This window comes from Mirounga angustirostris, unplaced genomic scaffold (genome assembly GCF_029215605.1).
Source record: "Mirounga angustirostris isolate CCGP_5_RB_7025 unplaced genomic scaffold, mMirAng1.0.hap1 SCAF_10, whole genome shotgun sequence".
In the NCBI taxonomy this organism is placed as follows: Eukaryota; Metazoa; Chordata; class Mammalia; order Carnivora; family Phocidae; genus Mirounga; species Mirounga angustirostris.
This window is the reverse complement of record NW_026991718.1, coordinates 36,264,550-36,277,800: the sequence shown is the minus strand read 5'-3', so window position 1 is coordinate 36,277,800 and position 13,251 is coordinate 36,264,550. Positions and strand designations below refer to the sequence as shown.

Below are 13,251 nucleotides of genomic sequence, written 5' to 3'. Positions count from 1 at the left end.
TCCCCACTAATTTCAGATATCAACCACTCTAGTGGTTGTCAGAGCTCAAATAGCAAATCAAACTAAACATTGTGGGAAGTAGCATGCAGCCCATTACTAAATTTTGCTTTTAATGAGACTGTTTCATGATATAAAAAGGCACTTGGGAAAGTTTAGAAAGATATTGATGATGGTGAGATTACTGAACTTTAAATAATCTTAAAGTATAATATGTAAAAACATTGTATCTTAATGTGTCTTGTTATATCTTATGAATATATGATCCTTGTACAAGAACACAAAAATATACTAACCAAAAAGAAAAAATGCTCACGTATAGTATAGTAGTCCCACTTGTTAGAATGTTAACATTTTGGTATATATGGTTCCCAATTTTATTTTTCTAGTTTATAATTTTATATATTTTTAATTATCAGAAAATTTAACTGTTTTAGAAATTGTTTTCAAATGTACTATAGCGTGAGCATCCTTTCATATCTAGCATACATAGGTGTACAATTGTATTATGTGAATATATTATGTAGGTAGGTATTGAATACAGATATTTGTAGTCAACAACTTCATTTTTATTTGCTCCAGAGTATTTTATTGATGGAATATAGTTTATGTCAACAACCTGATTTTGTTGGGAATTATCATTTTTTTACTATTATAAACATGCTGTCAGGGTGTAGTCATTTATTTATGTTAATTGCTTTAGAAGTAGAACTCCCAGGACAGCAAGATTTTAAGGCTTTGATGTTAACGTCTTGTCAAATTACCTTTCTGATTGGTTGTGTGAGTTTTTACTTCTGCAAGATGTAAGTGTGTTCATTTCCTAATGTTATTGATAACAATGGGTTTTATAGTGCATATTCACCTAATGCTGGTAAGAATATGTTCTAAAGGTGACAGTTGTGTACAGTTGAAATTATCATTGAAAATTCCTGAAGTATAGTATGTGTGGTTTTATGGGACTTGTATGAAATGTATTTATCATACACACAGTAATGTATAGTATAATAGTATATACCAATATAATTCTGCAGTGTTTTAAGTTGCATAATTTTAAAAAATCCAGGGTCCCATTCAAATATGTGGAGAGCTTTTACGTTTAGTAACATATGGAAAGATGAGATCAGCTGAATGAACATATTTTCATCTCAATATTATACCTATTCTGGAGCCCTAATCTTATTTAGAGACATAGCAAGCAGAGTTACCTTCAATATTTGAATTGTTCTCTCTCTTAGAGATGGAGCAGTATGGCAAAATCTGAATAATTACTGAATCTTCATGGAGAGCGGGGTATATAGGTGTTCGTTATGTTAGTCTTTCAACTGTTTAAAGTTTTCATATAAAGAATTTGAGTTAAAAAGAAAAGAATCTCATGTAAAACTGGGAAATGTTAAAATGTATTAAATCTGGGCAGTGATGCTTGGGTGGGTGTTAAAAAAATAAATACATGAGTCATCTTTCTTTTTTCTGAATACATTTAGTTAAATTTGCATATTCAAAATGTGTTTCTGACATTAGTCCAAACTTTTATTCTTTTAGTGATACTGGTAAGCTCCCCCACCCCCAAATTATTACCTTGTTTTAATAATTAATTTAGGAAAAGATACTTTCTTAAAATAGCTCCTTAATTCACACTGATATTTTCTTAAAATAGCTCCTTAACTCACACTGGTATCAATACATTTGTATGTTGTTATTCTTATTGAAGAAAATTTGTTTTACCCTTTGCCTGTCATTTTCTCTTGTGTGTAAATACTCTGTCTTATGCATATGATGAATTGTTTTAGAGAGTTCATTTTTTTTTTTCATTATTAATCTCTCTGCCTTTTGAGAAGGTAAAAGTATACCTCATGAACTTGTCACCCAGCGTGGCATTGTCATACACCATTATTTGAGTTAGCTCTTAGGTACACAAGGCACATGGTAAAAACAAATATGTTTTACTTTGTGTGTTTGTGTATACACACTCCAATTAAGACATTGTGCATCTATCTGAAATTTATTTTACATTTAACTTCAGAACTCCTTTAAAACCATATTTTCAAACTTGTAGTGAACTATATAATTTTATGCAATATTTAGAATAGTTATTTTAAATATTCATCCATGACCTGACCTAATTAATACAGAACATTAAAGATATAAAAAGAATTCAGTATTTGCATGTACACAGTGGAGATCCAAAAGAGAACCAAAAGACTCAAGGAAAGGAATTCAAAGAGAGCATAGCATCATGAACATTTAATTTACAGTACTCTTACATAAGTTGACCATAAAATTTAATTTAGCAGATACTCTTTATGGTTCACTGGGTAACTCAGGTCTATAAAATGATACTTTTTATAGTACTACCTGAATGCAATTTGGCGTTTTTAACAATGGCATATAAGCCGATACTTATATAGAGAGATAAACATGTATAGTAAGAAAGCAAATTTATAAAGGTCCTTGTCTCTTTTTACAAGGTATTTAATGTTCAGAGAAAAATATAGGCTGGCATATTTGAAATTAACATCAGTGTCATCAATCACAGGTTGAAATTTATTATTCATATAGCTTAACTGTGATGTTAGTATTCATTTTATTTTTTAATAAGCTTACTTCTGTTTGACAGATTTTGAAGTAGTGGGTATCCTAATCAGATCTGTATAAAGTTAAATTGGTATCCATTATCATAGCCCCATGTATTTTAGCAAAAAAGATAATGAATTATTTTATTCTTAAAATTTTTTTTATTAAAAAATTTTACTTAAGTATAGTTGACATACAATGGTAGATTAATTTCAGGTATACAGCATAGTGATTCAGTAACTCTGTATGTTATGCTCACCACTCTGTATGTTAGCTACCATCTGTTCCCATGCAATCTTTTTACAATACCACTGACTATATTCCCAATGCTGTATCTTTTATTTCCATAACTTATTTGTCCCATAATGGGAAGCCTATATCTCCTACTCTCCTTTACTCATTTTGCCTATTGCCCTACTCTCCTCTCTGGTGATCATCAGTTTATTCTTTGTATTTATAGGCTTGATTCTGCTCTTTGTTTACTCATTTCTTTTGTTTTTTAGATTCCACATATAAGTGAGATCATATGGTATTTTTCTTTCTCCATCTAAGTTATTTCACTTAGCATAATACCCTCTAGGTTTATCCATGTCGCAAATGGCAAGATCTCATCATTTTTAATGGCTGAGTAATATTCCTATGTGTGTGTGTGCGTGTGTGTGTGTGTGTGTATACACACACACTACATCTTCTTTATTCATTTATCTATTGATGGATGTTTGGGCTGCTTTCATATCTTGGCTATTGTAAATAATGCTACAATAAGCATAGAGTGAATATATCTTTTCAAATTAATGCTTTTGTTTTGGGGGGGTAAATACTCAGTAGTGGAATTATTGGATCAAATGGTATTCCTGTTTTTAAATTTTTGAGGAACCTCAAAATACTGTTTTCTGCAGTGGCTGTACCAGTGTACATTCTCACCAACAGTGCATGATGGTTCCTTTTTTTCCACATCCTCACTAATGTTAGTTAATTTTTGTCTTTTTGATTCTAGCCATTCTGACAGGTGTAAGGTGATATTTCATTGTGGTTTTGATTTGCATTTCCCTGATGATTAGTGATGTTGAGCATCCTCTCATATCTGTTAGCCATCGTATGTCTTCTTTGGAAAAATGTCTATTCAGGTCCTCTGCCCATTTTTCATTAGATTTTTTTCTTTTTGTTGTTGAATCAAATAAGTTCTTTACATATTTTGGATATTAACCCCTTATCGGATATATGATTTTCAAATATCTTCTCCCATTCAATAGGTTTCCTTTTTGTTTTGTTGATAGTTTCCTTTGTTGTGCAAAAGCATTTTATTTTGATGTAGTCCCAGTAGTTTTTGCTTTTGTTTCCCTTGCTTTAGGAGACATATCTAGAAAAATGTTGCTTTGGCCTCTGTCAAAGAAACTACTGCCTATGTTCTCTTCTAGGAGGTTTTTGGTTTCAGTTCTCACATGGAAGTGTTTAATCCATTTGGAATTTACTTTTGTATATGGTGTAAGAAAGGGGTCCAGTTTCAGATAATGAACTGTTTTAAATATGGTTTTTTCACCTTGCATCAAATTTGATGCGCAAGTTAAAGTACTCATAATAACCTAATGTCATTCCAGATATTACGGGGTTAAGGGTTTCGAGTGTAGAAAAGGTAATCACTATTCACAAAAATCTAAGTTGAGCAATTTTGGATTTATGAATTATTCTTTCAATTTTAAATTTGTTTGCCTGAATAGGACGGGCTCCTCCTCGGAACACAACAGTAGACCTTAACAGTGGAAATATTGATGTGCCTCCCAACATGACAAGCTGGGCCAGCTTCCACAATGGTGTGGCTGCTGGCCTGAAGATAGCTCCTGCCTCCCAGATTGACTCAGCTTGGATTGTTTACAATAAGCCCAAGCATGCCGAGTTAGCCAATGAATATGCTGGCTTTCTCATGGCCCTGGGTCTGAATGGGCACCTTACCAAGCTGGCTACTCTCAATATCCATGACTACTTGACCAAGGTGAGACTCCCAGCTCCTTGTAGTGTGCCTCGTCCAGGCCACTGCAGTAGCTCCTAATTGTTCTACTTGCTCTTCCTTCTTCATTCTTGTACCTCTCAATCCATTCTTCCCATAGCAGGCAGAGTCATCTTTCTAAAGTGTAAGTTAGCATATATCACTTCCCTGGTCAAAACTTTTTAAAGATCTTTCATTGCTCTTGATATACATTCTGGGAGCCTGTGTGATCCCACTTACTTGTCCAACCTTACTTTGTACCACTCATCCCCTTGCTCTCTATACCCCCAACCATAGGGACTGGCCATTTTAGCTGCTTGGTAAACCAAGTTCTTTCACTTCGGAGTTTGGCAAACTAAACTCTTTCTCTTGGCATAAACTCCTCCACTTATATGCCATAAAAATTCACCTACTTAAAGTATACAATGCAGTGGTTTTTAGTATGTTCAAAGAGTTGTGCATCCATTCCTGCTATTACTTTTGGAACATTTTCATCAGTCTATAAAGGACCCTCGTAGCAGTAGCAGTCACCTTCCAGGCCCTGGCTACCGTGGATATACTTTCTGTCTCTGGATTTGCTGATTCTGGTTCCTTCATATAAATGGAATCCTACAGTAGGTGGTCTTTTATGGCTGGCTTCTTTCTCTTACAGTGTTTTCACGGTTTGTTCATGTTGAATCATGTATCAGCACTTCGTGCTTTTTTTATCGCTGAATAGATACTCCATTGTGTGGATAGACTGTGTTTACCCATTCATCAGTTGGTGGATAGTTGGGTTATTTCTACTTTTTAACTGTTCTGAATAGTGCTGCTATCAACATGTACATGGTTTTTTGTGGACGTATGTTCTCATTTCTCTTGGGTATATTCCTAGGAGTACTATTGCTGGGTCATATGGTAACTCTTTGTTTAAATTTCTGAGGAACTATCAAACTGTTTCCAGAGTAGCTGTAACCTTTTTACAGTCCCACCAGGAATAAATAAGGATTCTAGTTTCTCCACATTTTTGCCAACATTTGTCTGTCTTTTTAATTATAGACATCCTAGTAGGTGTGAAGTAATATCTCATTGTTTTGGTTTGCATTTCCCTGATGGCTAATGATGTTGAGCATCTTTCATGTGCTCATAGGCCATTTGTAAGTCTTCTTTGGAGAAATGTCTATCCTATGTTTATTTTAAAATTGGGTTATCTTACTAAATTGTATTCTTTATGTATTCTGGATACTAAGTCCATTAACAGATAAATGATTTGCAAAAATTTCTCCCATTCTTTGTGTTGTCTTTCACTTTCTGATGGTATCTTTGAAGCACAAGAGTTTTTAATTTTAATGAAGTCCAGTTCATCAATTTTTTTCTTTAATTGCTGTGCTTTGGTGTCATATCTCATTGCCTAACCCATGGTCCTAACCCATTTACACCTATGTTTTCTTCCAGGAGGTTTATAGTTTTAGCACTTATGTTTAGTTCTGTGGTCCACTTAGAGTTAATTTCTGTAAATGATATAAGGAAGCTGTCCAGCTTTATTCTTTTGCGTGTGGTCTATAAGTATCACAGCACCATTTTCTGAAAAGACTACTTGGTTCCCATCGAACTGTCTTGGCATTCTGTGGTCACTTGACCATTACTGTGAGGGGTTATTTCTGGATCACATCAGAACCATTTACATGTTGTTCTCTCACTTGACCTCATTTTCTCTTACTTTCTAAAGCTGAGTGCCTCCCCTTTCTTCCACTTTCCTGGTTAATTTGTATTAATCCTTCAGGTCCTGTTGTAAGTTTTACTTCTTTAGAGATTCCTAATAATTCTTCAGCTCCTAATTGAAATTAGGCTCTTAAAAAATAATACTTCAGGGCGCCTGGGTGGCTCAGTTGGTTGGGCGACTGCCTTCGGCTCAGGTCATGATCCTGGAGTCCCGGGATCGAGTCCCACATCGGGCTCCCTGCTCAGCGGGAGTCTGCTTCTGCCTCTGAACCTCTCTCCTCTCGTGTTCTCTCTCTCATTCTCTCTCTCTCAGATAAATAAATAAAATCTTTAAAAAAAAAATAATACTTCATATTACTTTGTGCTTTTTCAATATGCTGCTTTTCAATAATATATTTATTTGTATATTTTTACCTCAACACTTTTTTTCCTCTATTAGGGAGCTTGCATCGGGGGAGTAAGGACTGTTGTCTCTTTAGTTTGCTGTTGTATTCTTGGTGCTTCTCACTGTGCCTGTCAATAAAAGTACTTACTGAAAGTACTGGCAGGCAGTACTTTATTTAAGACTGCACAGGTAGTGACTTATATTTCATTTTACTTTCTACCTTTAGGGTCATGAAATGACAAGCATTGGACTGCTCCTTGGTGTTTCTGCTGCTAAACTAGGCACCATGGATATGTCAATTACCCGGCTTCTTAGCATTCACATTCCTGCCCTCTTACCCCCAACGTCCACAGAGCTTGATGTTCCTCATAATGTCCAAGTGGCTGCAGTGGTTGGCATCGGCCTCGTATATCAAGGGACGGCTCACAGGCATACTGCGGAAGTCCTGTTGGCTGAAATAGGTATGGCATTAATAGTGCTATGTCTTCATAAGCATACATTGCCCACTCCACAGGAACCAAAGTAAAAACAATAGTAAAATCACAAAAATTAAGGAAAAATAGTAACTTTTGTTAGAATGTTCTGATGCTAATTAAAAAAATAGTATAAGTAATATTTTCCAAGACTGATATTAGTGTGCAGGTTATTAATCTACATGTTTATTTGGCCAGCCCATTGTTGAGCTCCAGAGATCCTATTTAATGCAATAACCTGTGGTTTTAATCACAAGTGAGAGTGCTGTTTATCCGCTTTGTCTTTACTAGGCAGTATCTAGCAGTGATCTGCACTTGAAATGCAAAGTTGATTACTTTGATCCCTAGAAACAGTGTTCATTCTGTTAGACAATTATTACTTTCAAGAGAATGGAAGTGATTGACCCTTGCTTTTCCTCCTTTACGTGCTGGTGGGTATGTTGGTAATGAAATACATTTTCTCTGTTTTTAATTGAGTCTAAATCTTTTGGAAATGTGTCTTATGTATTGTTATCTTTTTCTGACAAATGGAAATGCTATTGGCATTATTAATATGTTCACTAATTTAGACACATAATTCCATGTCTTGTTCTATCCTATTTCAGGATATATTGTTGAAGATATGTTTTTCTCTGGAATGATTCTGTTAGTTAGCTGTTGCCACAATAATGCTATCTAACAACCACAAAATTGGCCTGGCATCTCCGCTTTAGGTCGTAGGTCTGCAGATATGCTGCTCTGGCTCTTGTTCCAGATGATTTATTCTGAGGCCCAGGCTAGAGGATGTGCTTGTTTTATGGTGGTAACAGAAGGTCAAGAGGGAGAACCAAATAATGCAAGCACATTTCAGGCCTTTGCTTACATTATGCCAGTTAAGATCCCCGGTCAAAGCTAGTCACATGTTCAAGTCCGCCATAAGGCTCTGTCAAGGGTATGGATGTATATATATGAGCACTGTAGGGCAGTGAAAAATTGACACCAACAATTTAATCTACTACAATGATGAAATAAATTATTCACAAAACTGAAATTTTTCTGTTACCAAAATATGTAATAGTATAAGTTGGTCTGAGAAACATTTATTCAGAAGATACTCAAGAGTGGCTTTTAAAGTTTGTTCATCTGCAAGGTGATTTATAGCACACCTCTTTCATGTTGTATATAGAGGATTTCATCTAGATTCATATGCATATGCTCTTTTATATCATAGAATGTACATACTATTTTTATATTGCCCTTTCCATATATCATTGTCATAAGTGTTTTTTAAAATTAATTTCATATTGTGTCATATCTCATCGAAATGGTGTTCTGTAAATTGCCTGTTTTCTAATTTTCAGGACTTTTTTAGTTTGTTTCTAATTCTTTGCTATTATATATAAATATTACTTCTGTGTAATATTGGTTACTTCTGTATAATATTTTTTTCCTTTTTTTTTTTTTTAAATTTTTTCCTGTGTGTAAAATCCCAGGAGTATGAAATTTGTTTTGGACAGAGGGGTCTTTATGTGTATTTGCTGCCCTAGAGGTAGAATTAGAATCAGGGGGTGCTTTTTAAAAGTATGAGTTAAGTGTCTGAAAACATAATATTTAGCTTAAAAACTTAGGGTCCTTCCTGTCCATTATTAGTATTTGAACAGTGGATTGGAAATAGCAAAACAAAAAACAAAATGCAAGAGATTAAAAATTAAAACATTTTTGAGTGCCCTTCCTTTAAAAAATTTTTCTATTTCTTGATAATTTTTTTCCCTAGAATATCAGTTTTACTTTAAGAACGGGGAACATGTGAACACATCCTTTTTATTCCAAACCACTAAAAATGTTCAAAAATAAAACAGATTTTTATATTTTAAGATAATCAAGAAATATCTTACATGTAAAGATATATACTTCTATGAGATCCCACAGACTCCCTGGTGTATCAGGGAGTCTTTTCCTTTGACTTTTCCTTTCATTGAGACAACTTTTACACTTGATCTTAGCCAAAAGGCCGAGAAGTGATTATTGAGACAACTTTTAGAAATACTATATTAAATCATTATCTCCTATTTTCAGTTTTTCTCGTGTGTATACTTGAAGTGGTCAAATAGTTTTGTTTTGTTTTGTTTTTAATAAAACCCGAGGTTCCATTGTGTCTAAAAGTCAGTCCTTTCAAATTGGTACATTAAAGGAACCATTTTGGGCTTTGCTTTATAGTAAACCAACAGTTGTGCATACCATTTGTGATAATGTCATATCTTTCTGAGCGGGGTTGTATTGACTAAATGGTTCTTATGCAACTTACTAGAAAGCTAATTCTAAAATTTATGGTAGAATTTTAAGAGGCCAGTAGGCCAGCTTGAATTGTGTTATTTTCTATTTTATAGGACGGCCCCCTGGTCCTGAAATGGAATACTGCACTGACAGGGAGTCTTACTCTTTAGCTGCCGGCTTGGCTCTGGGCATGGTTTGCTTGGGGGTAAGCATTCTCTGTGCCTTCAGATGCTTCAGTTATGACATCTGCATGTTGAGACAAATGATCTTGACACTTAACTCTGAATACCACTCTGCCTTACTGTGACTTAACCTGCTTCTCAGCTTTTTTTTCTTTCTGGATATTTTTCAAAAAGTGCTAGATTTGGAAATGGAGAGAATTTGTAGTGAAGAGTGGGGCTTAAAAGTTTTTATCCCCCTGGCTTAGATGTAAATGTTCAGGGAATGAAATATCTTGAAGAATTAAAGATGTAAGATGAGGTGATAGCCCCCTCAGACAGAAAAAAGAAAATTGTGTATGATGGGGAGCTTTAAGTGTCTATAGTAGTTGCTAGAGATAAACCGTGACCTTCTTTTGGCATCTTGGTATTCACTGGGATCTCAGAATGTTGTCACAGTAGTATTTGCTTTGTAACAGAATACAGTATCACTTTGTTCCATCTTTAATCACATCCATGAGACATAGTGTAGAATTATCAGAAACAGTTGATCAAATGACTGAGTTACCTGGAATGTGGGTTCCTTAAGAACCACCAATACAGTGTTATACTGAAACTAAATTATAAAAAGAAAGTTCACTGTCTGTTAGGTTTTTGATTCTTCACACTTGACACATGAACTAAAGAAGCAGATGGTACAATGGAAAAGCAGCATACTGGGAATTGGGACATTGATTTGGTTCTGACCAGTGAGTCATGTTCTTTAACTACACTATTGTCTAGTGGCTAAGCAACTCCATGGATTAGTTTTATATCCTTGTTTATATCCAACCCTGCCAATTACTAGCTTTGTAACCTTGGGCTTTGTGTGTGCCTCACTTTCCTTATCTGTAAAATAGTAGCTATTTGGTAGAATTGTCATATTAGGTAAATTAATTCATGTTAAACACACAGAGCAGTACCTGAAACAGTAAGTGTTCAATAAGTTTATATTATACTTATTGTTGCTAAAATAGTTCATAGATACAATAATGAAAGGACTCAGATGTTTGTAGTTCAAGTTTCATTTATATACCTAATATTTTCTTTTATTGTTAGTAATTAACTGTATTTTGAAGCCTTTATTTTGTGAAATGAAAGTATTAACTTGAACATATAAGTATTGTAATTCTTTTTTTTTTTTTTTAAAGATTTATTTCTTATTTTAGAGGGAGAGAAAGTGTGTGCACTAGTGTGCTCAGGGGGAGGGACAGAGGTAGAGGGAGAGAGAGAATCTCCAGCATACTCCCTGCTGAGCATGAGCCCAATGTGGGGCTTGATCTCACAACCCTGAGATCATGACCTGAGCCGAAATCAAGAGTTGGACGCTCAATCTACTGAGCCACCCAGGTGCCCCTAAGTATTGTAATTCTTAATGTGAATAATTACTAGTTATTTAGAATAATATAATAATATAATAGTTATTTTAATTTAAAAAACCCAAAATACCTTGCTTGAAGTTAGTTCATTCTTTTATTTGTCATGGGTATGTGTTATGAATCTTAATCCATAAGATTTCCTTTCATATGTTTGTTATTTCATTTTCCAGCATGGCAGTAATTTGATAGGTATGTCTGATCTCAATGTGCCTGAGCAGCTTTATCAGTACATGGTTGGAGGTCATAGGCGCTTTCAAGCAGGAATGCATAGGGAGAAGCATAAATCTCCAAGTTATCAAATCAAAGTAAGTCCAAAATAAAGCAACAGATCAAAATTCTGGAAGCTAAGGAGTTAATTTGAAAATAGTGATTTTCTTACCAACATTTGTAATCTGTTAATTTTAAGCATAGGCTAGTATTCAGAAGAATTTGTAATAATTCAGAATTTTTTTTACATAAACTTTTTTTTTGATAGGAAGGAGATACCATAAATGTGGATGTAACTTGTCCAGGTGCCACTCTAGCTTTGGCTATGATCTACTTAAAAACCAATAACAGGTATCACATCCCCCCTCTTCACCCCTTGCCATGATAGTGTGACTTCCTTTCTGACCTCAGTAGTAAAACTAAATTATCTTAATGTGTTTATTTGCCTTGTACTGGATTAACCTGATTTTTATTCTCTCCAGTACTCAAGTTATACAGATTTTTATCCAGAAACAATATATTTTGCTGTTTTAATCTTTGACAATATAATTGCCAATCTTTATTTATTTTTGTTTTATAGTTGATGTCACTGACAATCAGAAAATGCCCAAATTCCTTTTCATGAATTATGCATGTTATTTGAGGATTGGTTAAGTCAGAATCACGTAACATTATTCTGTTCTTGGTTGCCATTTATAAAAATGATTTCTGCTTAGTTCAAGAACTTGCCTAATAATCATACCAGCTTCCTTCCCAACTCTCAGTAATTAGTGCTGGACACTTAAAAGTAGACTTTGGCATTTATTCTTTTACATTTTACATAGAAGAGTAAGTTGGGTAGGAGACATTAAACTATGTTTTAAATTTTAAGTCTTTTAAGTTAAAAAATATTTTAAGATTCAAGAATTTTTTCAGTATTGTGAATTTCTCTTGTTAGAAAAAGTGAATGTATGTAAAATTAACAAAATGGTTAAAAACGTATTTTTCATCTATTTTGATGAATATGTATGTTAGTGCTTTCTTGGTAATGGAGATGATTCAGTGAACAAAACAAAACTTAAAAATATCTGTTTTCATAAAGCATATGTTGTCATAGGACAGACATTAATACATGACAAATACTGTATTAGAGGGTATAAAGTACTATGGAAAGCAAATAGGGTAGTGGATGGAGTGGGGAGAAGTGTTTTGAAACCTGTCTTGGGATTCCTGATTTTTTGTTCTCTAGTTGAGCAATAATGCCTACTGATATCCTCCACCAACAGATCTATTGCAGATTGGCTTCGTGCTCCTGACACCATGTATTTGCTAGACTTTGTGAAGCCAGAATTTCTCTTGCTTAGGGTATGGTACTTTGTAATTTTTTATTTCTGCTACCATTAGGAGTCTGTTTGTGTTTCTCAAGTTTAGCTTGTGAATATAAATGTTTCTGTAGGGGAGCCTTTTACTATTAATCCATCATCTAGATGTAATTGATAGTATTCTTTTGATATTTCCCAAATGTACCTTGTAGGAATGCCAGGAAACACAACCATGTTGCTATATAATGCTAGGAGTTGACATTTCAACTTCTTACATTATTCAACAAGCAGTAAGTGACTAGGGCTGCTTTATTTTACATTCTTTCATTATTAAGGATGCAACATTACTATTAAGGGTATAATTAATGACTATTTGACATAATTGCCTATATTTTCCCTTTATTCTTCAATGTTTAAACTTGTAAGTTTTTAGCATATGAAAGCTTTTAAGTTACATAGACAGTGCTAAGATTCTTTGTGATTTTTCTTTTATGAAGCAAGTGTTTAAAAGTCCTTCAAACTTTAATAACAATGAACTCAATTGTAGGTTTTTTTTGTGTGTTAAAATCTAAACTTCAATTTATTTTAATGAGTTTAGCTTAGGTTGATATTAATTGCCATCCGTTGGGAATTGATTTTTACATTATTTAATATGATCATTGTTATAAAATCTATGAACTTTGCCTACTCTAATTGATTTTTTCTCTGTTACATTTTTAAGACACTTGCTCGATGCCTGATTCTGTGGGATGATATTTTACCAAATTCCAAGTGGGTTGATAGCAACGTTCCTCAAGTGAGTA

The 13,251-nt window shown here is 34.1% G+C and overlaps 1 protein-coding gene across 6 annotated transcripts in view; it reads left to right on the top strand.

Moving 5' to 3' along the window:
* Positions 1 to 13,251, top strand: part of ANAPC1 (anaphase promoting complex subunit 1) — a 93,517-nt gene that overhangs the window by 47,080 nt on the left and 33,186 nt on the right. For 5 of the 6 annotated variants that reach the window (XM_045884544.3, XM_064572205.1, XM_045884541.3 and 2 more), the window contains 7 exons: positions 4,287 to 4,558; positions 6,865 to 7,099; positions 9,478 to 9,569; positions 11,111 to 11,245; positions 11,416 to 11,498; positions 12,413 to 12,491; positions 13,170 to 13,244. In XM_045884544.3, the coding sequence (XP_045740500.1) occupies positions 4,287 to 4,558; positions 6,865 to 7,099; positions 9,478 to 9,569; positions 11,111 to 11,245; positions 11,416 to 11,498; positions 12,413 to 12,491; positions 13,170 to 13,244 (971 nt within the window). The remainder of the gene's footprint in view (positions 1 to 4,286; positions 4,559 to 6,864; positions 7,100 to 9,477; positions 9,570 to 11,110; positions 11,246 to 11,415; positions 11,499 to 12,412; positions 12,492 to 13,169; positions 13,245 to 13,251) is intronic. The other variant, XM_064572206.1, reaches the window with a different exon arrangement.